At 38.0% G+C, this 25,270-nt stretch overlaps 1 protein-coding gene and 1 long non-coding RNA gene across 5 annotated transcripts in view; both read right to left on the bottom strand.

Annotated features, from left to right (window-relative positions):
- Positions 1–2,102: 2,102 nt before the first annotated feature.
- Positions 2,103–7,657, bottom strand: LOC117435109 (uncharacterized). 2 transcript variants are annotated; one of them, XR_004549116.3, is made up of 4 exons: positions 5,429–7,657; positions 5,057–5,181; positions 4,542–4,609; positions 2,103–3,548 (listed from the first exon to the last, which is right to left on the bottom strand). It is a non-coding gene; the product is annotated as an uncharacterized LOC117435109 (long non-coding RNA). The 2 variants fall into 2 exon arrangements; XR_009309201.1 differs by having other exon boundaries at positions 5,057–5,223; positions 5,429–5,449.
- A 6,357-nt stretch (positions 7,658–14,014) lies between these two features.
- LOC117435162 (PHD and RING finger domain-containing protein 1-like) overlaps positions 14,015–25,270 on the bottom strand; it is a 34,479-nt gene continuing 23,223 nt past the window's right edge. For all 3 annotated transcript variants that reach the window (XM_034058160.3, XM_059002977.1, XM_034058161.3), the window contains exons 14-18: positions 22,090–24,750; positions 21,671–21,750; positions 17,528–17,746; positions 15,307–15,435; positions 14,015–14,886 (exon numbers count right to left, since the gene is read on the bottom strand). In XM_034058160.3, the coding sequence (XP_033914051.3) occupies positions 14,731–14,886; positions 15,307–15,435; positions 17,528–17,746; positions 21,671–21,750; positions 22,090–24,750 (3,245 nt within the window). In that variant the 3' untranslated portion in view covers positions 14,015–14,730. The remainder of the gene's footprint in view (positions 14,887–15,306; positions 15,436–17,527; positions 17,747–21,670; positions 21,751–22,089; positions 24,751–25,270) is intronic.

Genomic DNA, 25,270 nt, shown 5'->3' with positions numbered 1-25,270 from the left:
TAGAACTAAAGAACAGGTTTCAAAGAGAATAGCGGTCTGTGGTAAGGTCAGACAAAGCATACTGAGCATCAAAAGAAACTTGATCACTTATATTTGAATAAAATTCACTAGATGTGATCGAAAAATGACAAACTCTTTTTTAGAGCAGGTTCAGTGACTTTATTGTGTTGATTAACAATTGACTTCACGAAGATGCTGCAAAATGATCTGTCGATCTTGGGCAGGTGTTGTGACTCTTGGTCTCTCAGTTTGTGGCCTGTCATTTATACAGTTTGGTTATACCGTCTCGCCAGGTTTGAAATTGCTGGCTGTGAGCACCCAAGACGGCGAGCCACAGTACGCTGCCCTAGTCCAGCCTCCAACATGCTGATTGCACAAAGGCGCTGCTCTCTTGACAGACGTGATATAGTGGTTTTTTTTTTCTGTGATTTTCTTTCGTGCTTTTATTCACTTGCAATTCAACAGCTGAAATCACTCCATACCCAGTGTCCAATCAACTGTCTCACTAATTATGTGATTAAGTGCATATGCTTCAGTCATAGTCACTCAAGCGTGTCATGGTCAAAGATGAATGATCGAGTGATTAAAAAGAAACCAAAAACATTTCGTCAATGTCATCATTTTTTTTTCGAAAATAAATGTGCTATAATAGTGATAAGTTTGTTTTGATGCTCGGTATACATTAAATCTGTGATTTGTGCATATTTAAAGTCAATAAACCCGATTAGCGTCTGACTAACATTAGGGATCCTGTTAAGTTTTAATGCTCCAAAACATGAGTTAGGATTTATTTTAATTTTGTATTGTTTGTTAAAAGAAGCCGTGTTCCCACTGGAAAAAAACCCATCCTTTGTTGTCGAGCTGCTTTATCCACCAAAGACATGTTAGGAACCCAGAACTGTGTTCAAAGATACAGTATACTGTAAATAAAGAAGCTTTGTCACACTTTGTAATTATGGAAAGAAAAAAATGTTTACATTGTTAATGTACAGTGCCTATAGAAAGTCTACACCCCCTTTCAAAATGTTCACCTTTTGTTGCCTTATAGCTTGGAATTAAAATGCATTAAAATAGTTTTTTTTTCATTTATCTACACATCCTACCCCACAACTTCCAAGTGAAAAAATATTCTATAAATCTGTAGAACATTAATTAAAAATAAAAACTGAAATAGCCTGGTTGGATAAGTGTCCACCCCCCTTGTAATAGCAATCCTAAATTAGCTCAGGTGTAACCAATCGCCTTCAAAATCACACACCAATTTAAGTGGCCTCCACCTGTGTTAAATTGTAGTGATTCACATGATTTTAGGATAAATTCAGCAGTTCCTGTAGGTACCCTCTGCTGGGTAGTGCATTTCAAAGCAAAGACTCAACCATGAGCACCAAGGCGCTTTCAAAAGAACTCCGGGACAAAGTTGTTGAAAGGCACAGATCAGGGGATGGGTATAAAAAAATATCAAAGACCTTGAATATCCCTTGGAGCACAGTCAAGACGATTATTAAGAAGTGGAAGGTGTATGGCACCACCAAGACCCTGCCTAGATCAGGCCGTCCCTCCAAACTGGATGACCGAGCAAGAAGGAGTCTGATCAGAGAGGCTACCGGTGGCTGGAGCCTTAATTAATTATGTAATCACTTATTCAATTCATGGCTCCAGCCACATTCCCATGTATTTTGACAGGGAGAAATTTAACCCCCTCCCTGCCAACCTAATATTCCCCACACCAACACACACACATGCCTCGGCAAGGCTTTCACCCTGCCACACTGCCACATAGTTTTAACCTCATGTCAATGACACAGAGTACAGACCATACACTTTCCCAGTTTTTACAGTTGGTACACAGCTGTAATACTATGAGCCACTCAAAGTTACGTTACAGGCGTTGTCCAGTAAAACATAAAAACAGTTTCAGTGCCACATTGTTCTTAACACTGGCTATGTCAATAACGCAGATCATTTTCACATGCTCATTTTGTTTCATGTTTACAAACCATTCAATTGAATATGCCGTTCCACTGACAATGCTCGGGGGATGCTTTATTTTGTGCACAGAATCTCCCATTTCAAACCAAAAATAAAACAACTGAAAGCCAACATTTAAATAAGTACTATTTTTATTTCCGTAATGTATCTATTTGTGTATCTAAATACAAACAGACAGATTCCACAGGAGAGTGTTTGAAAAGTGAAGGATGAGTCTTGAAAGTCTTCTTTAAGAATCCAGACTCCAGAATCCAAATGTCAGCCTGAAGTGACTGTTAGCACAGCCAATCAATGTGTTCCTTTCAGACTTCACAAGCATATACGAACTCGCAATGTAAATCACAATATTCCAGCACACAAAAGAAATAGAAAAAATAATACCTTTCATAATAAATTACCATTAATAGACTATTAAATTATAACAGTAAATATTTTATTACCATTGACTTGATTTAATATATGAATTCTTGTTTGTAATACTGACCGTTGTCGTGATCATATTGTATCAAACTTATGATGTACAATGAAAAAGACCAAAAATTTTGACGGGGAAGAAATGTGAAAAAAAGCCTAATCCTGTTGAGCATGGAGATCCTTAAAATCCGTGACTTTCAAGCAAATTTATATCATTGAGACAAACTGGTATGGAACTCTTACAAAGGTAACAGTTATAGGAACACTATTATTTTCATGTGTAGCTGAATGGAGGTTATTAAAATGAATTCCCACAGGTTGCTAGTTTGGGTTCAACTTTTTGACAAATGTTACAGCTTATTGTGACCTTCTGTGTAGAATCCTAAATTGTACTTTTTTTCCCGTGTTGCACAATTGTGGAGCTGCAGTGTGTGGGGTTGCCACTGCAGTGTGTGGGGTTGCCACTGCAGTGTGTGGGGTTGCCAGTTCACACCCAGCCACTGCCTTGTTACATTGGTGCCATAATTAAGATCTCATAGATTGGCTGTAAGTCGCCCTGGATACGGGTGTCTGCCAAGAAATAAATAATAATTGGCTACAGCCAACGTTAAAGGGGTGGGGGAGGTGTAACGGGCAATGCTGTGTGATACATTACGGATTCTGTCTCCTGTTGGTGAGATGAGGTTAAAAACACTAAAACCACGAATGCAGTAGAGCCCAGCTCTTTTGCATATTGGTTAAGACTCTCATTTAGGGTTTATGCTCTGTAACACCAGCAATTACAGGATGGGTTAAGCGCAGTACAGAAATCAGGACCAGAGGACACAGCTGGAAATTAAGTGGAGATAGACCTAAGCAGAAGGCAGGAGTCACTTCTTCACACAGAGGTGAGGGTATGGAATGGGCTACCTAGTCATGTTGTTGAGGCAGAATCACTTTGGAACCTTTAAGACCCAACCTGACAAAGATCTGAGATCAATCCGCTACTAGGAACAGAGGGAGCTTAGATGGCCCGATCTTTTGTATCAGAAAACAATGTACCTGATGGTGGACAGTCATACTGGTAGGTCCAAAGGCAGTATTTCCATGATTGGTGATGTAAGTGAAATTTTGGAACTTTTCTTTTGATTCTGGTGCACTTGGAGCTGCAAAACAAAAACGGTGTGCTTGTTAGTGAACGTTCCCAGTTATTCAACTTCTTCTTTTCAGCTTAGCCAGTAGATATGTGTTGGAAACGTGCTAACCCCCTACATCAGTCTATGTCGTCGGTCTGCGGATGCCTCAGGGCTGTATCAAGGGCTGAACGAGAGCGGGACTTCATTTTAATATTACCGCAAGGGGGTTGTCATGGGGGATTCTCCGTATGACCTTCATATATTTCTAGCGAGTAAGCAGAAAATTAAGTGTTTTGCAATATCGATTCCAAAGTACAGTACTTGCTGATTGTGATGATACATTGATAACTCGCTATCATACTGGAATCCTCATATGATAGACAGGAACGCAGAATAACATAAAACACAATTCAAAAGTAGCATACAATGCTTCATTGCGTTATGACAAATTCAATGAGAAAGGGCACTTTCCTACACAGACGGGAAGGCAGAATAACATAAAACATAAAATATTGCTTTCATTTTCAGCAACGACGATGCCTGTAAATATACTACTGGTTCTAGTTGCTGCTTCGTTGATTGCAGGAAACTCTTGTTTCGCATGGAACGCAAAATCACTATCGGGGTTGACTGAAAACGGATCACGGACATAAACGATTACATGTGAGCACTGAAATGGTCTTTCAGCTGTACAATGAAGTCTGTCATCGTTAGGAGTCATTTTGAGTTACGTTTCACTTACAGCTACAACACAGGTGCTATATTATTTTATTAATATTTATTTGGAGGTTACACAGACATACTACCAAATTGTTACTTCTTTTGTCCTTTTTGGTTTGTTTTCAACTGGCTTGACCAGCTTTTTTTTTTTTTTTTTTACTGACGAGCCAGTATGCCTGGTGCCATGCTGCAACACATTTTTTGGGCGGGGGGAGGGTATTGCAAATGACCCGCTCTGCGGCTGCCTGCGGGTCATTTGGCCCGCCGTCAAATTTAATTGCCAACCACTGCCCTACATCTTACCTTTTGAGAAAAGCAGCTTTGTTGGATGATTATGGCCTCGGCAACATGTCGATATGTCATCCTTCACCCTGAAAAAATAAATTGAACTTTATTTTTATTTATTTATTTTTTTTAAATCATAATTTCAAAAGAAAGTAGTAAAGACATGTCTCATTATTCAAAAACTGAAATGTTTTCCATTACTTCTGTCACTGCATGTCAATTTTCGAAAGATGGGGAAATGATCTGTCCAGGTTCTGAGTGGAGTTAATAGGCAATATATGTACAGTGTATCCCATGTCCTATTGTTCTGCAGTCCTAGAAATATATTGCATTTTGGGATACAACTGCACTTGTGAGATCGTTTTGTTAGTAAAACATTGTTTCATTATATTTAAAGAGAATTCTCTATTCAGTGATAACAAAACAGCCGGCAAGGGGTCTGAGGGGGGTAAAAGAATCACCCCAGTTGTTCTGCTTCACGGCTGCTGTCAGTAAACTTTTTGGAGCGATTGTATAAAGAAAGAGGGAGTTACATCTCATAAATCTTCTGTTCCTTCCATGTCTGGCCAGTCAAAGTCTTCTTTGCAGCCTGGGAATGGGCAGGGGCTCCTCAAGCAGTGGTAAAGCCCAGACCACTGATCCAGCAGCTTCCGGATTTCTGAAATGATTGACAGAATGAAGTCCCAGGTAAAGCGGAACCCTTAAATAAGACACCATCAGATACTGTATGAATAATGTTTTTCTCTGCAGTCAGTTCTTTGCCCATAGTGCGTTGTGCACTGCCATAGTTAAACAAATACAGACCACAATTAGCACTAATCATGGACTACAGTACCTTACCTTAGGTTAATTAATGCTAATCGGGATTTATACAAATTAAAAAACAGCCAGAGAGTTTTTCCTACCATCCTTTCCAGGTCTTCTACATCGGATTTCAATGTTTTGGTTATCTTCTTTATTCTCTTTAATCAGTAAGTGTTTTCCATTGGAGACCACGTGACATCTTCCACTTCCAACCACATGAGGTGTAAAGAAGGAGCATGCCTTAATAATAAGCCTAGACAAGGGCAGGAGATGCATGTTATAATGCCTGCACCATGATGATTACATAAAGTAATGACAGTATTACATACTAAAACACAACACAGCGCTCCCATTTTATATACTGCAGAACTGGCATGGTCGAGGCTCCCATTTGGTAGTTGGTAGTAAATAGATAACATGGTGGTAAAGGTCTCTCATTAAAATCCTTTGAACACGGCACATTTAGTGAGCAAGGGGGAAAATGGGCAACTAACTCCCCACCCCCAGTCATTCTACATTTAATTTAGGAATACATGCTTTAAGAGTTTTTCCAAAGAGTATGTTTTACCTATGGAAAAAGCCCTGAGGAATTTCTGGTAGTAAATAGATTTGAACACAAAGGTCTTCTTTTTGGTCTTCTCCCCACCACTTTGATACTACCTCAATGCCGTTTAAGCTGCTCGGAAACAAGTAAGCTTCTGAAGGGACATCGGCCTCTTACTTGCACAGCAGTAAGGATGTGGTGTTGGAAGCTGTCAATCTCTTTGTAGTTTGTACAGTCGATAGGGATCAGGTCTAAAACCTAGAAAATATATATATATATATAATTTAACTAGCACTAGTCATGGGCACCTTGCCTAGTAAACATGAAGTAAATGGATGTCGAAAAATCAGTTGCAGTTGTGTTATAGTAATTACTGCTTTCAGTACTTACTTGGTCATTTTACCTGGAAGGTGAAATTGTTACCACTATTTCAGGGCCTTCCTTCCTGTCTTTAACCAGTCAGCTGCTATCCCTATTGACCGACATGCTTTCAGCCAGTAACATGCCCCCGAAGACACTGTTGAGGTGATTTGGAATTGTAACAAGTATAATGAGGATAAGGCATACAGTCGCAGATAAGTATTTGGGCAGTTAAAAAAAATAAGAAAAAACACAAAGATTTTTTTTTCCCCACTGAATACTTGAAGAAGTCTGATGATTTATTCAACCAAATTGGTCAGGCGAATCCAAAATATAACTTTTTTTTTTACCAAGAAAGCAACATTATGTTTGGAGGAAGAGAGGTGAAGAATTTAAAAGGAAAGTTCATCATGCCCAGAGTTAAACATGGTGGAGGCTGTGTGATGGTATGGGCTTGTTTTTCTTCCTCAGGCACTGGCAACCTTTGTATTGCAGAAGGATCAATGATCAGCATGCTCCCTCGGCTCGCACAGATTCTCTTGGTGAATGATACAGTGACACACAATGAACTTACTTGGATCAAGGCTGAGGAGATTCATTTCTTTCCTGATCAGGCCAACAAGTCTGTTTTGTGATCCAGTCATAGCTGGGGCACCATCAGTAGTAATCCCACTCAATTTTTCAAATGGTAACTGAAGCCCGTGCACTGCCGACGAAGCCTTCTCAGAAAAGATCTTCACCTTTGGTTGTGTCATGCATTGCTATTAAAGAGAGCAAATCCTCTCGTGTCTCAAAACCTTGTGTGATTGCACGCAAAAAAAATAGACAGCTGGGCTGTATTTGTTACGTCTGTTGTCTCACTAGCCAGAGAACAGAACTCAAATTCGGTCGCAGAATCTTTCAAAGACATTTCAATATTCTGAGCCATATCGTGAATTCGATCTGACATTGTTCTGCAAGATAAGCTCAAATAATTTAAGTTTCTCAGTCACCAATAAAGTGGCGGTTGCAACTGTGCACTCCTTTACAAACTCACCTTCTGTATGAGGCTTAAGTTTTTTTGCAATAATTTCACTCACCGCATAGCTGCTTGGACAACGCTGTCCAGCTCTTTTCTTGGTCTTGTAAAAATAGCTTGCTGTGCATTCAAATTCTTTTTCAATGCTTGGAGTTTGTCGGCACGCAGTTGTCCCTGAAAGTCTTCATATTTGATGTGCTTTGTGATTTTAGTTTATTTCACTTTGGGGTGAAACTATGTCATTGGCAGCATGTCAGTCATTAGAGAATAGAGAACATGCTTCTCCCATCCTGAACTCAAGAATATATAGAGGATATTGAATGATCATTCGTGATATATGGTTTTTATTCACCGCAGGAGGATGTCCCAGTAAATCACAGACAGGGGTGAGCGGTTTATGTAAGCACATACACCTAAGGGGAATAAAATCTCATTCAGTGTTCTGTTTATACCACTAGTATATATATTGAAAAATAAATAGCAATGAACATTTTTTATATTGAATCAATTAATTTTAACTGGCAGATCTTTACTTTCACTGTCAACAGACTATGCTTCGACGTGGATTAATTTCAAACCCTGTTTATGGCCTCTGCACAACCGTCTTTAGATAGAACCTTGAGCTCAGCCTGTCAGTTTACATCCTCACTGTTGTTTCCTACATTTACCGGTTTCAATGAAGCGGCTACAGGCTGCTCAGATAAGCCAGATGCCATGTACTGCGCTTGCCCAGGCATGTGAAATTGATTATAGCTCAGAAAACAAGGAAACGCCCATCTGAACGCAGTTTGGCCCTTAAAGTTCTTTTTAACATCATTTTTTGTGGGTGATCTACAGTTTGTCTTGTTCGTAGTGATTTGTGCAGTCATCAATCACAGCACTTCCGGATGGATCAGTGTGCTCTTAATCATAGCCTTGTATGGCTGGAGATCTAATTTTAAAAGGTGTCAATATCACTTTTAATTATTATCTTAAAAGATGTGTATTTTAAGTGCAATAGGCTTTAAAGGTATGGGGCTATATTACGATCACAAGGATAACTCTGAACTGTATTTTTGTTTGTTTGTTTTTGCTGATGGCTTAAGGCCCTGTGTTAGCTAGTTAATAAATTACTTGCATGTCATTTTTCTTGACTGTTCTACCCTTGCATATCTTGGATGGTATCAACAAAGGTGTTTATTTTTATTGTTTATATATTTTAGTTACTACTAAAAAAATAACTGCATTTTACAATGCAACGTCCTCTGAGTGTATTGAACCAAACGTTGTTTAAACAAAAGTCAAATCCAGGGGGAAAAAAACAAACTGAAGATCTACTGAATTACTATTTTTGTATTTATTTTTAATTTTAAATAATGGTAATTACCTTTGATCTATTTAAAAGTTGTTATCAAACACATATTGGTGGCAGCATTGTTTGAGCTACCGAAGCACAGCTACTTCCTGAATTTCAGCAGCACACCACTGGAGTGGTGACTGCTAAGACCTCTATGACGTTGTTATTATTTATTTATTTATTTATTTATTTATTTTGTAATTTCACTGCAATTTTATTTCACCATAGCTAGTGAAATAAAAGTTGAATTAACACTATCCTTTGTCAGAAAACGACTTATATATTATTATTTATTCATTACTTTAGTATGTTATGTACTGGTATAATTTCTGTCAGTACTGCAGCTTTACATGTTGAAGACTATTGTTACACACTTATGTTCCACATTTGTGGTTTTATATACAGTAAAGAAGAACTTGTATTAATACTTACCATTTCTTTGTGCCATCTTATTAACAGCCATGGAGACTCTCAGCTGAATAACTGCAGTTTCATTTCCTGAATCGATGTGTCTGACCTACTCTGCTACTCATAACTTGGTGTGATGTCACTCTTTCATTCCAGCAAATCACTTACAGAAGGTGTGCCAATAGACTTATAAATTGGAGTTATTTATTGAAAGCAGAGGGATGTGGTTTGTATTTAGCAGGTATTATCTTTTGTTCTCTTCACTAAATCAGTTTACTGGTTTGTTAGATAATTAGCCTAAAGAATTTGAGCTTTTAATTGGTGTATAATTTGTTTAGAAAGGGCAAGGGTGTTTAACTGTTTTTCCTTTAAAGGAACTAGGTTATATGCAGCAATAAATATGTAGTTTATTTCAATACTGTCATTAATTTTGCGTCAAAGCCGATGTAGGAACACTTCTGCAACGTTGTTTATTTTAAGGTCTTTTCTCCGACTTTGAATCAATTTTTTAATGTGAGCCCCATATTTAAATATCATCCTATAATATGTATATCTTCATGCTAGACAACATACTGAAGACCCAAGTTGTTTAAAGATGGTACTCACATTAAAAAATGGATACAAAGTAAGAAAAAATACCTTAAAATTAGAGAAATTGCACAAGTGGGTCTTGATAGGATTCAATACACATGCTGATTTGGTTGCTTCAAAGCCTCTGTGAAACCTTTATTCAACACCCACTTTGAGAATCCCTTATAAAGCAGTCTATATATGGGTAGTTACGTCTACATCCTGATTACGATTGGTTGTGATAAAGTGTGTGGTTTGTCATTATGTAAATATACAGTAAGATTAAAATAATAAATACACACTGGTAAGATTAGCTCTTGGGCTACATGAACATGTTTGTAAAAACAGGAACATGTTCCACATTTATATATACACACACATACATACACAGAACACCCTCGCTATAACAAACCTATTGGGGTCCAAGCCTTTTGTTCGTTATATCAAGGGGTTCGTTATAGCGAAAGGACAATCAAAATGAACGATAAACTGTAGAGTAAGTTGATGAGATGAGATTGTGAATAAAAGTAGAATTACATGTACCTGTTTTTTTCAAGTATGCAGTATATTCTGCCTTTGCTTTATCCAATTCGTTAAAGAATTAAAACGCAGTACAAAAAGCAAAAATCCTGAATTGAAGCTGAACTTTTATTCAAAATCAATCTGACATGAATCATTTCAAAGTGCACCAAATCTTAATCCAACATGCAAGAATCCCAAACTGAGCTTCTTTTTTTTTCTTTAATCAATTTTGCTTTGCTGCATGGTTGCTGAACAAGCCAAAAAACAGAGTACTTTCTGACAACCTATATTCACGACAGAGATATGCCTGCGTTACTCCTTTTTTCAAACGATCAATATAGTTTCCAGAGTTGTTGTAACACACATATATATATATATATATATATATATATATATATATATATATATATATATATATATATATATATATATTATATATTCATTTCGGGGGCAGTTACACAGCACACAAGCTTCTTATTAAGACAAAAGAGTTGACTTCACTGCGAGGTGGCATCCTGTACGTACAGACCGGGATGCTGACAGTGTGTGTATATTGTAACAACAATCCTTAATGCTGTAAGAATGAGCCTTCAGTCGATTCACCGCCAAACTCGATACTTATTACACTAATAAATGATCAAAGACAATCTGCCAATTGCTAACTAACAATTAACAGGTCGCTGTGGGCCACGACCCACGTGCTAAAACTAATTAATTTGTGTTCATCTACATACATGTCAAATCAGATGAAATAATCAGATATGCAACATACTCGTTTAACCGTCACTGAAGTCAACATTTTATAGGGTCGGATATGTGAGTGCTGACTGTATATATAAGTCATTTTTAATCAAGGACTTCTAGAAAGGTATTTACAAACACAAACAAGTTTCCAACATTTCGTAAATGTCAAATTAGGACAGTTTAGATTGAAACATTACGCCAACATACCCAGGTGAATTGATGGTCTTAAGAATCACAACTTCTGAAACAAAAGCTCAAATCACAGTATGTTCACATTCTTTACCCAACATGGTAGTTTATCAAAACATTCACACCAATATTTACAGAGGTAAAAACATTCTGATTCTGTGAAGCCTGTGACTAGCTTCACATCAATCCCACTTAATAAGCTACCTTTCAAAATAAATCCCTCTATTAGGACTAGCTATTACTAAGGCTCAGTACAATAGAGATTCAATTGTATATGCTTCCTATCTTTGGAAGATAAGAAGTTATAATAAAATACAATTACAAAGTTGGACACAGAAACACAAAAAGGTTTAAATAATACCAAACTTAGGCCAGTTAGTTACACTATAAAATACCTTTCATAAAGACTTTCTGTAATCACGACAATCACTATTATAAATCATTCTTCCATTAGAAAACTACTTTCCTATGCTATAAGAACCAGGGTTATGATAATACGTTCCCTTTCAAGTATGAAACGTAACCATTACCGAATGGATCAGTATACCCAAGCCGTTGCAAGAGCAAGACTGCCGCAAGACCGGAATGCTACAAGGCTGAGCCGAAACTGCCTTGCGCATTACCTTTCTGAACCCCAGTAGCAAGTAGCTATGGCCAAAAAACTGAGGGAGAAACTCACCACTATGCCTGTGTTATAATGGTCGACTGAGAAGCCGCCCTTAACACTAATTCCAAAACCAGGGTTTTGAGGATCCACAACATTTAGTCTGTAGAACTTAGTCAAGGTATGGGGAGTAGCCCACACCGCTGCTTTGGATGCACCCAATTCTTCATCCTGTAGTATGCCAGGGCCTGCACTGGGCAGAGCATATGGAGCTGTCGCTCCCTGTCAGACTGGAAAGGATAGACCATCAATGTAGAGGGGGATTTCCCCTCGTCAAACAGGTCCTGCAAAAATTGCAATATAACTGCCATGGGACAGGTCATGTGGTTGAACCCCCGAGGCAGGCACCACGTCTGAAAGATGCCCCACTTGTACCCTGGCATGTATACTGGCATCGTGTGGACACTGCTCTGGCATTTTGCAGGGTGTCAATATCCCTATTGGACAGACCCAGACTCCACATCCTCAGATGGGAACGCCAGCTCCTGTTTGCCCACCTCATCAGAGGTGGCGATGGACAGTATGTCCTCTGTGGCCAATCTGCGCCCATAGTCCCCTAGGGCCCCAAGGGTACAGGCGGGGGCAAACATTCACGTAGTAAATCTGCTAGTACAGTTCCTTTGTGGGAAACAGCTGCCCAGAGCTTTTCCATATGATCCGAGTCCGCCGATCGTTTGAAAAGGTAACTCTTCTACTTCCTCGGGGGGAGGAGAAGAAGCAGCAGAGGAAGACGAGGAAGACCGTGAAGATGGTTCCCTGTGTGGGCTACTTTCCTGGGTGCATCGTCCAGTCTCCCTTGTTACAGTGCCATGGGGTGAGGATGCAGCCACCTCTCTAACAGAGGGTGATGGGGAAGAGCACTGTGCAGGAGTAAGGGACAAAGAACACTATGTAGAGCTGCAGGAGAGACGTTTCTTGCACAAAACTTGCAGAAACTGCGGTTCTCCAGTGCCTCCTTGGCGTGCTCTGCCATGCTTGTCCTCAACAGGCAGACTGGCCTTGCATGTCTCGCAGGGATAAAACCCAGGCATGATGCAACAAGCAAGCAATGCAGTGTATAGTATACAGATGTGCAGGTGCTGCCTCAATCTGCTTATAGATAGCAACCGGGCAGGTCAAGACCCAACAAGACCAGTTTGGTACCGGACCGGGGGCATGAGCATCGGTTAGTAGCGGGTCAAAACCGTGATGGTACCGGGACTGTACCGGGTCGGTATGGTAAAATAAATAATCTCGTTATGAAATGAGAATAAAATGTCCCGTAACAAAAAACAAGAATAGTATCTCCAGCCGGAGCTATTTTAGCAGCCTGGAGGGAGAGCACAAGTCAGCCGACTTACGTTGCTGGATCCCTGGGAAGGAGCGACTAAGCCGCTAGCTTCATGTGGGGCACAAGGCCGCAGTGGGACGTAACAAGCAACAGCCTATAGTGCACAAATTATGTGTAATTAGTGAAAACTATTGCAGCGATTATTTTAACATCACATCAATTTCATGAAAAGACACAATAAATACAAATTTTATAGCAGATAGAAGTAACAAATACTTATCTGAACAAGGCTCGTCCATCAGGTCAGTCTTGAAAGAAAAAATGTCGTGGAGGTCTGTGACCGCAGTGGTTTTGTGCCCTCGGGGGTGGGCCATGACTGCGTCACAGGCTCTGCGAGCAGCTTTGATATATCTTATTCAGGTTTCGGGGTCTTTAGGCAGTAAATACCCATACAGTAATGGTTACATTTCATACTTGAAAGCAAACCGTGCTTTCAAATAGTGTTGCACTTCCATGGACATTACACCTAGAGGGGTAAAACTGTCACAAAAAGACAGTGCTGAGTTGAAATGACAAGTGTAAGTGTAACAGATATCCTGAAAGTAACGAATGGAAAGAACTCTCTTTAGTCGAATGTAGTACTAGATATCATGTTTTAAAATGAAAATACATGTTTGCTATAACATGTGATTCTTTCATAACTGCACATTTGAGACCATGTCACAACGTACAAGTGAAACACAGTATGTGCACTGTAAATGTATGGGTACTCTTACTCAAGGCTGCTCTATATAGTGTTGTACCTTCAGAGCTATTTTTAAGTTAAGGAAACTTATAAGAAATTAAAAGATATATTAAACAATTATAAGAGGAACATGCAAGGCTGGAGCTATGATAAAGACAATGAAACTTGAATAATCACTGCTTGAGCAGTATTTTGTAAAATGTTCTATATTTGCCAGATGTATCAAATGTAAAAGCACATACACCATTTTCTCCACCTGCACCCTGTGCAGTGCTCCCAGCCAAGATCGGCAATTAAAAATAGTCTTGAACTTACTGTTCATTCCAAATAGCCATGCTTTTAATACAGGAGTCACTTTGGACAGAGTAGATGATTTATACATTCCTGTATTATACAAGAATTAACATCCAAATATGAATTTTTAAAGAATATTCAAAACATGAAAAATCCATTCCCTTCAGTAAAAAAAAAAAAAAAAAAACAGACTGGAAAATAGCACCAAAAGACAATCTTGACAAGTGGTGGCCCACAATGGGCTCGACCTACAACAGATGTATGTCACGGCTCAGTTATTACAAATTGGGTTCTGTTCATAAATTAGCTATCTTCTAACATGATCTGCCCACACAGTTCTCACGAATACAGAAATTAATGGTACCATTTAATTTAATATAGAGCATTAACAGGTTCTGCTATTACTAAGGGAGGACATTAACTACAGGTACTCTTTACTGACCTAATGCTGTTGTGAATTTCACAATCAGCTTCTGAAAAACAAGCAAAAACTACAGTATAAATGCACCCTTGGAGGTTGATAGACCTTGAACATGCTTTTCACGATTTTACTTCCCTGGTGTAATCTGTGAAAATACATGTGTAAAATAGGCGTAAAGAGGGTAAGTCCTGTTTCAAACATTAATACGCATTTTCAGTGCCCTTCGTCTTTAATGTTAGTAGAACAGAACACGAATGTCCATAAATGTCTGTGTTAATAATATTTAAAAAACTGCTTCCTTTGGAGTGGAACTGGCCTTCAAGAGTCCAGTGCTTCGTGGTTCGTTTCAGTTCGGTAACTTGATCCCACAGACTCCTCGTTGTGTTTTCTTGCATGCTTGTACTTGTCGACATATGCCTTGACTAAATTTGAAACTTTGACAGGGTTGATTTCTCCACTTTTGCTGTGACAAACCTAAGCACAACAAACAAAACAAATATAAAGTAATTCAGCTTGCATATTGTTTCATGAAACCTGTAGATTGCTTTCCTAAATGAAGTTTCCTCCAGAACCCAGAATCTGCTGGACTTAACGAGTTATTTGTAGGGAAACAGAGAAGTCAAATGTGTTCTGGTCAGCACTGCTTCAACTACATTACAAATAAGAGTAGATGTTTTATTCCCCAATGACTATAAATAGCTTTTCCTACATTAATGGCAAAAACAAGAGAGGCTGCAAAAATATGCATAAAGTGTAACCCTAACAGAATGCATAGAGCAATATCATAGGAATTAAGCTTGCATTACTTAATAAAGTGATATAATAGGAACTTATATTTATGGATTTTTTTTTCAACACTAGTATTTTCAGGACTAGCTTAAACAATATCATTACCTTCTGCACAGCTTTTCGCAGAATGTCCTTGTATTCCTCCTTGGTGATATCCCTTTTCTGGTAAAAGGGTTTTATTGCAAGTTTAACTTCCTCCACTGCCCTCTCCTGCATGTGAAGTTTCTTCATGTACTGAAATGAAGGAAAATGTACATTAAAAACGTAAGAGGTTTTTCTTCATCAAATAATTTTAACAAGAAACAACAGCTTTGTTTCAGGTCTAATTCTACACATCCTTTACATCCAGTGAATGCTGTACATTTTCAAATAAAAAACAACTAAACAAAAATCAATCATTTAGGAACCATCTCTGTGTATTAGCACCCAGGAGGTGCTAACTCGTCCAGACTTTTATACAGGTATTAATCAGTACAGTGAAGATGTCACTAGATGAAATGTCTGTTTACTTGGTTTCTTCCATCTTAGAATTCTGGGGTCTGTTTCACAAAGTGCTTCTAAAGTCAGAAGCTAGAAGGCTGTTAAATCAAGGTTTAGCAGGAGTCTAGAAGCTCTTCTATTGTCCAGCTCGCTAGTATGATTCTGCAGTAGGTGATGCAAATGATAATTACCATGTTATCTATACTCACATGCAGGACATCTAAACCAATACATGTTGATAAGTCCACTTCTCTGAACGGACAAAAAACTAAAAAACATTTTAGAAACTATAACTATTTCAAAATCTAGTGGTGACTTGTCAATGAAATGTTCAATTGAAAAGGGCATCATGTATTTTAACTGTGTGTGACTTTATTAAATATTTAACAAAACAAAGTTTACGTTATGACTTAATAAAAAATCTAGCAAATATAAATCATACTGACATGTCTTATTTGAAATAATGCAAATATAGGCACGGTATATAAATACAATACATTTCAAACTACATTAAGGATACACACAAGCATTGGTTATGCTTAAAGTGTAGTGTTTATTATTTTTGCATTAATTTCTATTTGAAACTTTGAATTGATTCCTGTCTTACTTTTACTCCATCTTCTTGGTCTCCAGCAATAAAACACTCATCTTCGCTTTCTATGAACAACCTAACAAAATATTCTTCAAAAGGCACGTCAATACAAATATTGTTCAGTACAGTTACAGCAACAACTAGCTCACAGACATGCTGTAGGTAATAACAGAGGGCTCCTCCAAACTTACTTAGACACTAGGACTAAGAATTGGTCTCTTGGCAAGGCTGCGGGAAACACAGGAAATAATTTGTGATGCCATTGCCTTACTAATAAAATGTAAATCACCAACATTTCTTTGAAATTCGCCGGATGCATAAAATGCCAAAGCTACAAACACTTGAATTTCGGTTAGTATAATGTGGCTTCTCATTGTTTGGTATTCAAGATCTTGTCTCAAAATGTCACATAATTCTATCATTACATTTCGAGTAACATTGTTTGAATTCATGATCGTTATATTTAATCTAGCAGATTTGTTCTGTCCCTAAATATTCTTTTTTTTTTTTCTTAGGAAATTTCTGTCGGAAAGTCATGATTACAGGTTTGCAGTCACCGTCAGTGTAATATGGTAGGCCTCCAATGGGCTTCTAGGTTTAGAATTTAACAGCATCAGAACATTTAACAGAGCTTTGTGAGACTCTCTGGAAAGCCAGTAGATCTAGCAGCGTTCTACATATTTAGCAGGTCCTTCTAAAGTTACTGATACTGTACCTATAAAATGTGAAACTGATAGAAGGATGCTAACTAGTTAGAAGTCTGCTAAATGCTTAGAAGCACTTTGTGAAACAGGCCCCTGCTGGAGAATTCTTATGAAGGTTTGTTTCAAACTATTCAACTGTTCACAAGTGGTTTGAACATAAATAAGAACTCACAAACCTGTCAAATTCAGCAGCTGTGGGATGAGCTGGAGCATAACATTTATTAGAGCCCACAAATGCAAACATCCCTGCCACAATGGATATGGAATCTATATCTCAATTTTTGAATCTGGTTGAAAGGAGATCCAACTACATACTGATGGGTGTTTCTAATAAAGTATCTGGGCTCTGTATATGTATGGTTCTAGTTTTAGACTGGGTAAGAGGTAATTCACCCTGTGTGAAGAAAGACCTTATATCAGACAAAATAAGAAAACAACATCCTGTCAATGCTCCCTTGTAGCCTCAAAGAAACTTCTCAATAATGGATGTAATTGTGTTTTGATGGAAATAATTAAAAGTCAGTAAAGCTGAATTCCCAGCTGTTCTTACTTCTTCATTTTTTGCCTTGTCGGCTGCATGTCTGCTTTTGCTAATTTTCGCTTCCTCTTTTCCTGTTTTCAATCCAAGCTCTAACACACCAGCTTGTACATTCAGTTCTGGTGGGAAGGTCTGTCCAGCAACAGAACTAACATGGGAAGGGCTGATTGGGGCACAGGAGGGTAAATCTGGAGGAACTGTAGAGGCCAGGGGCATGGTTTGGGAAGAATCCTGTTGATGGAAAATAATAGAAATAAGATACAACACAATAGGGGTGTGACTAGGTACATGAAGGCACTGACACGTTTTTGATTTTATTTAAATAACAGAACAAAGCATTTACAAGTACAATTATTAGTTTTCATCATCATTAAGTTAGAAGATAGTAGGGCTGTAACGATGGGTACATTTTAACCTTCAAAGGTTCAGAACACATTACCGAAGGAAGGTTCGAACCTTCGATTGTACTAATTTGCATAATTTACTGGTGACCGTCACCATAACTACTAGTTATACTTGATTGAAAATCCTATTACAGATAATCCATATAAACGGAATAAAACATTCACATGTACTTTAAAAATATGTTATATAGAACAGTAATCGTGATTTTATCATTTAAATACAAATATAAATGTACATGTAATTAATGCTGCTTGCAATATTCATATACAGTAGTGCTGGACGAAAATGCAATTTTCTGTTATCGATTTTTGGCTGTTGGGATCTTCATATACAGCTCTTGCTACTTCATTTCTAAAATAACTATTAATTAATACTTACACTTTATTACTTGCAACTTTTGTTGCACAATACAGGGTACCCCGCTGTATCTTTATAACATTCATTCCCCTGGTCCCACCCTAGTCTGTTGAAAATAAATGCTAAAACATAGCTCAACGAAATACTTCAGACTGGATGAACATCTTTTTGCAAACTGTAGATAAAACGAGGGGTTTCTCTGTTTGTATCATTTTTGCTGTCTTCTTTCTTTCTGAAACACATTTCCTGGACACCGTAGAGGTGCCTGCCTCTGTGCTGTGACCTTTCAACTCTGGTTTGTTTCTTTTTTTAACGTGCAGTGCTATAGCCTATTCAGAAAAACCCATTCACAATCCGAATGTCTCTATTATTAGTATATTAAGACGGCGCACATTTTATCTACATGACCTCCACAAAGATGCACATTTATTGTAAAAAATGTATCTTAAGCTCACTTTGACGTAAAGCGCTTGCTGTGACAGTTATGCCTCAGGCAGACAGTTCAGTGCCGATAACTGCTTCAATGCAGAGTAATAGGCATTACACAAATCAAAAAATCTAATTTTGCATGTGAGTGACATTTAATGTCCGTTTCTGTTAACAGAGAGAAAAAAAAAAGAAACAACAACTGACAGTGCATGAATGCATAATTACACTGATACAGCAATGAAGTGTAACTTTCACGCAATCAACATTCTATATTACTGCTGCTTCAACCTAGACTTTCACTTTCATTTATTTAGAAATCACAGCTTGCTGCAGTCAAGTTTCAGTCACATGTTTTTATGTCCTTGAATAACTCTCCCACCGCTTTCTCACATGTGTAACCAAACACCAAAACCTATGCGCTGCTGCCCCTATAAGACTCTGAATAGAATTACATCTAATCAGAAGCCAGTTATTAGAGGTAACTTTCATCAAACACCGCCCGCCAATGCCACAAACAGCAAATCTATCACATTTCAAACAGAAACAAGCTACCTTTATTCAATTAAGTCCCATTTATGAAAATGAACCATGGCTATGCTATAACATGATTTGTTACGAACACTGTTTAATACTGTTTTCCAAAAAAAACATTTCCAAAAAAAAAAGTAAAATGTCGTTAGCACCAAAGCACATTCCAGGGAAGGGCATTTCTGTATATTTTAATAATCGTATACACATGTAATTTACTAAATGATTACACTATTATACTTTACATCAATCGCAGTACTACAGTGGTAGCCAAAACCAGCTATACAAATGGCTAAATATGACACGGTACTCTCCTGTGGTAAAACTGAAGTCAATGCGATATGTGGTTTAATTAACCTGTCCTGCATCTTCTGAAAACATACACATGTATTTTGCAAATATTTTTGAATAAAATAGTAGTTTTAATGACAAGCATATGACATGGCTTTATCTATACCTAACTATTGGCTAAATAGACAATAAGGTGCTGTCCTGTTTTATCGTTAGTTCTTTTTTATTATTAATAAAAATAAATCAATGGCAGTAAGCATGTTTATTTTCTGTGCTGAAACAAGATTTTATTCGCCGACCACCAGTTTGTGTGCACACTTTCTCGGGTTAACATGCACGGTGCAAAAATCAGATTACTTTGGCATAGACAGAGGAAACAGGTAAGTGCTTTTTGGAATGATATTTTGCAAATTGCCAAATACTGTAATACAGTGCTTAGTTTTGTAATATGCAGATTTTCTTTGGATAGTATATGTACATTACCATATTGTGGTGTTTTAGACACACTGATGTACTTGACATTGTTAATTTATAATGCCCCCAACATTAACAAAGCAACCACTAGGTAGTATAACGACTCCCTCTGAGATACAATATTTTAAAAGTTTATTGGCTGCAATCTCATTTATGTTCCGTTTGATATCGGCTTGTTTATTAATATTAACCACAGTGGTTAATATTAATGCATTGTATGATATCTCTTTTTTTGGAAAGTTGTAAACTAACTATTTTGTCGTCTCTTGTGTTAATTAAATTGAATAAATAAATATAGTTTTAATACGTGCAATGCTGCATTCCAACCACCTCAGTTACCCATAGCTACAGTACTGGTATCACCCTGCACTTTTAAGAACACCAGTTTTTTTTTTTTTGTCAGGAGCTCTGCCTTCTCTCTTTAGATCTTGGTGGGGATTGTGACCTTGACCTCCCTTTCCTTCTCTCCCTAGACCTTGATCTTGACCTGGATCTCCTTTGTTTTCTGTCCTTTAATCTTGCTGAACGGGACCTAGATCTCCTATCTCATGACCTTGATCTGGAACATTTTGTCTTTTTTTCCTTACTTTTGCCCTTGGTCAATGCTTTCTTTGTGGCCTCTACTACTACTAACTACTATGTCTGGAACAGTCTTTAGAAGTCCTCCTGTCCCCAGATTTACAACTTTGGTTCAAGCTATGAGCAGATTGCGAGCCCAACCTTGAAGTTGCATTAGACTTTCGTTCTTCACAGACAGGCTTCATCCTATTCTTCTTAAATTTCTTTTCACTTCTAGTATTTGATGTTGCACCCGATCGTGAGTGCGAATGTGCTTCCTTTTGATGTACTTTACTTGAGATTTTACTAAATATCTCATCATCTGTCAAACTGGCATACTTGTGGTATCACTTTTACCTCCATCTGGTAAAGGGTCATTATTTGTTTTATACTAGTATGTTGGGCTGCAGCGGCAAGCTTAGAATGGCTAATGGGTCTGTTCAGACATTTATATTTACTGCAGTACAAGATAGATTACACGATTAGTAATTTTTCTAAACGATTAACAATGTTCTAATCCATTACTCAAATAAACATTTACACATGCCCATTCCTACTATAAACCTTTTCTTAGTTCTCATTAGCAGAACAACATTTTGAGAAACCACTTTTCAGTTGATGAATTTATTTTCCAGATCAGATTTTTACTTCAACTTGGTTGAAGACTTTGTTGTTTTGTTGCCACAACACTAAGTTGCTTTCAAGATCCAACAACCAATAACAATAAACCACACTGAGAGAATATGGGGTATATCAAATTTGTAGTTTTGTGACAGGCTATATGAGCTTCACTTGAATCACAGTTAAAAAAAAAAAAAAGAAAAGGCTAAAAACAAAAAGAATAGCAGCAAAAATAAGTAAAATGCATAGAGATTTTTTTTTTTTAATGAGACATTGCAATTAGCAATTAAAAATCAATGGTAATGAAAAACTTTATAAATAGAAGGTATAAATGGCCACAGTTACAGGGCAGTTACAAATAAGATGAGCTGAGATCATCCATGATGCTTTTGAACAAATCTGGGTGCAGGCACCAACCTGTGAAGGATCAACACCGGAAAACATTGTTTAAGGAACCATGTAATTGGTTGGAGGAGGTTCATTCAACTGCACCTGATTCAACGCCTGGCTGTGATCCGGTGCCTTCCAGGTGCCTTCCTTGCATCTTCGTTGCATTTTATAAAGTGGAATTTCTATAAGAACAAAAAAATGAGTTGCTTTCCCCTCACACGCCAATACTAGAAGAAGAAATGCTTAACCCTACCAAGTTTGATTTGGAAAAACAGTTTATCGCAGCTGTAAGAACAGAGAATAAACACCTGCAAAACCAAGAAGTACACAGCAATACATATTTAATTGATTATAAAACAGCTTTATAGATCTATCCAGTGTTTCTTTTTTTTTTTTTTAAATACATTAATTAGTTTCTGCATATCCTACTGAGAGTTATAAGAAGGTTATGTGTGTGCTTTGTAAAAATAACATATCCTTAACATTTACAAATGAATTATTTTTCCCCATTTTAAACTTACTTGCAGTCTTTGAAGACGATGACTGATCCACTTCCTGCAGATTCCAGGTCACTCTTTTGACAAGATCCTTGGACTTGGAGCCAGCAATCACTGCAGATGGTTCTGACACAGGCTTGACTGCTTCCTGCTTCACTTTCAACTCTGGTTCATCTGAGCTTACACTGGAATTTGTCAATTTTGGTTCTTTCCCTTCATTACTTTTTATGAAATCAAGGGTATTGAGGACATCGCCTTCCAACTTTATTTCTTCAATCTTTACTTTACCAAAGGATTCTGGTTTTTGGAAAGCTTCTTGGGTTACATTACCTATTTTTAACTTGCTAGTTTTGTCTTTAGTTACAGTGTGAGCGCAAACAATGTCAACATTTATTTTACTCGAGACCTGGTTCTCAGATAAAATAGCTTCCTCAGACCACACAAGCTCGGATTTAACCTTTGACTCTAGACCAACACTATCTTTAATGCAACTTTCCATGATTTGGGGTGCAGATTTTGGGATGCCTGGTTCATCCTTCACAACCACAATCGAAGATGTCCCAACTTTTTTGGTGGAAGACGATGCAGAAAACTTGCTTGGCTTTTGCAGGATTTTCTCTCCCTTCCCCTGTACAGACTGCGACAAATCTCCACTGTCTGCACACTTCTTTTCTATGGATCGTGACCTAGACCTCTGCATTCTCTCTTCTGACCTTGACCTTCCTTGCTCTTTAGATCTTGGTGGGGATTGTGACCTTGACCCCCCTTTCCTTCTCTCCCTAGACCTTGATCTTGATCTTGAACTGGATCTCCTTTGTTTTCTGTCCTTTAATATTGCCCCCCTCCCTTTACTATTATTATATCTTTCATAGCTTATTTCACGCTTAGGCTTTTTCTTTTCCGCTCTTTCGGGACTGCTAGAGTGAGAATGCCTCCTTTCTTTTGACCTTGACCTCCTCCTCCTCTTCTTCCATCTCTCAGACACCTCGGATGAAGAACTTGCTGAACGGGACCTAGATCTCCTCCTATCTCGTGACCTTGATCTGGAACGTTTTGCCTTTTTTTCCTTACTTTTACCCTTGGTCAATGCTTTCTTTGTGGCCTCTGCACTACTAGATCTAGAACAGTCTTTAGAAGTCCTTCTGTCCCCAGATTTACAACTTTGCTTCTTGCTATGAGCAGATTGCGAGCCCAACCTTGAAGTTGCACTAGACTTTAGTTCTTCACAGACAGGCTTCATCCTATTCTTCTTAAATTTCTTTTCACTTCTAGTACTTGATGTTGAGCTGGATCGTGAGTGCGAATGTGCTTCCTTTTGATGTACTTTACTTGACATTTTACTAAATATCTCCTCATCTGTCGAATTGGCTTTGTCATTTGTATCGCCCTTACCTCCACCTGGTAAAGGGTCATTACTTGACCCCAGACGGACATGTTCCTTTTTTACACCCTCTCCAGATGACATAGAAGCATCTTGTTCCTCTAAATCTGACCCTCCTTCCAAATCCATATCTTTGACTTTAAGTTTTTCAGCATTATCATGGTGTCTAGCTAATAAGTTTGCAGTTTGTAATTCTTGCTCCTGAGATACTGAATCTTGAACACTACAGCTGGCAGTTTCACTTTCTGAAGAAGGGCTCTGAAATATATCTGAGATGCTACCAGAAGAACTAGAATCAGAGCCAGTGGGATCAAAAGGATCATAAATTTCATTTTTAATATTTTTTTCTTTTTTCTCTGAATGTGAAGGGAATAAATTATGTTTTTCTTTACTAGAGTTCTGGTGGGAGTCATCTGCAGATTTTAAAGGGTTACTGAAAGCACCAGTCTTAGCAAGTCTCCTACAATGCCACAAATTTCCACTTGTATTTATCCTAAAGCTCACAGTTGAAGAACCTGTATTTCCCTGGGAACTGTAAGACACTGGCCTTGCATGGCCACTGTAATTGGTAGAGGTGGAGCTTCCAGGACCATGCCTTTGTCTTTCACTGGTCTCACTTTTACTCTGATCACCTCTTAATGATCCTTGGTCCGCTGTCTTATCACGATCTCCATTACCCATCAATCTGTTCATGCACGAATCAGGTATGCCGTTATTTCTGCTACCACTTGGCTGTGAGTCTCCAGAATTCTCTCTTTTAATCTTTGGTATTCTAGGAAGTTCGGACACATCAAGCCAAACAGGTTTTGGAGGATTCCTTCTGACAACACCTGTACTACTCTTTGAATGCAATTCAGAGTTACCATTCGTGTTCTTTGAAGAGGATTGCACAGTGGACATTGCTCGTTGAGCGCTAGCATTTTTTATACTGTTCCCTTCTGTTTTTAAAGCAGTACCACGAGAATCTGCAATGCTGTGTAACATATTAGGTCTCGGAGTCACTGAAGTCTTTGGCCTAATAGATACAGTTACTGACGTAGTTGGACTTGAACTGAACAAATGTTCTGGCTGGGAAGATGGTTTTGGTGTTGATGGTAAGGAGTGAGAGCCAGAAGCACCAATAGAACCAAATAAGCTAGACATAGAAGGTCTTGAATTAACATTAAGGTCTAACATCTCAGTTGGTCCTCTGGGGCTAAAGGCACTTGTTCCTGAGGGAGATGAATGTCCACTGTACATTTCTATTGATGTATCTCCATCTCGAGAACCACTTCTCTTTGAAGATGTAGTTAATGATGTAACAACTGTAAACAAAAAGAAACACTATTTAGTAAGTGTAATCAATATCCTCTTAGTGTTAAAGCCAAAATAATGATGGCTTTACCACAGAGCATTTTATTATTTACTAAAGTAGCACTTAGAAGTGTAGACTCTTACCATGGTTCAGATTACTAAAAACTCAAGCCTTAAATACGTTTATTTAAATGCTTAAGTTATTTTTACATAAAGATTCAAATAAAAACTGCATGCCCTAATTATTATTATTTGTTTATTTAGCAGACGCCTTTATCCAAGGCGACTTACAGAGACTAGGGTGTGTGAACTATGCATCAGCTGCAGAGTCACTTACAATTACATCTCACCCGAAAGATGGAGCACAAGGAGGTTAAGTGACTTGCTCAGGGTCACACAATGAGTCAGTGGCTGAGGTGGGATTTGAACAGGGGACCTCCTGGTTACAAGCCCGCTTCTTTAACCACTGGACCACACAGTGTTATTATATAAAAAAGAACAAAGATACTAGATACTATACACATAACAATA

This window comes from Acipenser ruthenus, chromosome 28 (genome assembly GCF_902713425.1).
Source record: "Acipenser ruthenus chromosome 28, fAciRut3.2 maternal haplotype, whole genome shotgun sequence".
NCBI classification, from domain to species: domain Eukaryota; kingdom Metazoa; phylum Chordata; class Actinopteri; order Acipenseriformes; family Acipenseridae; genus Acipenser; species Acipenser ruthenus.
Note: the sequence above shows the minus strand (reverse complement) of the source record. Positions and strands in the feature narration are given on the sequence as shown.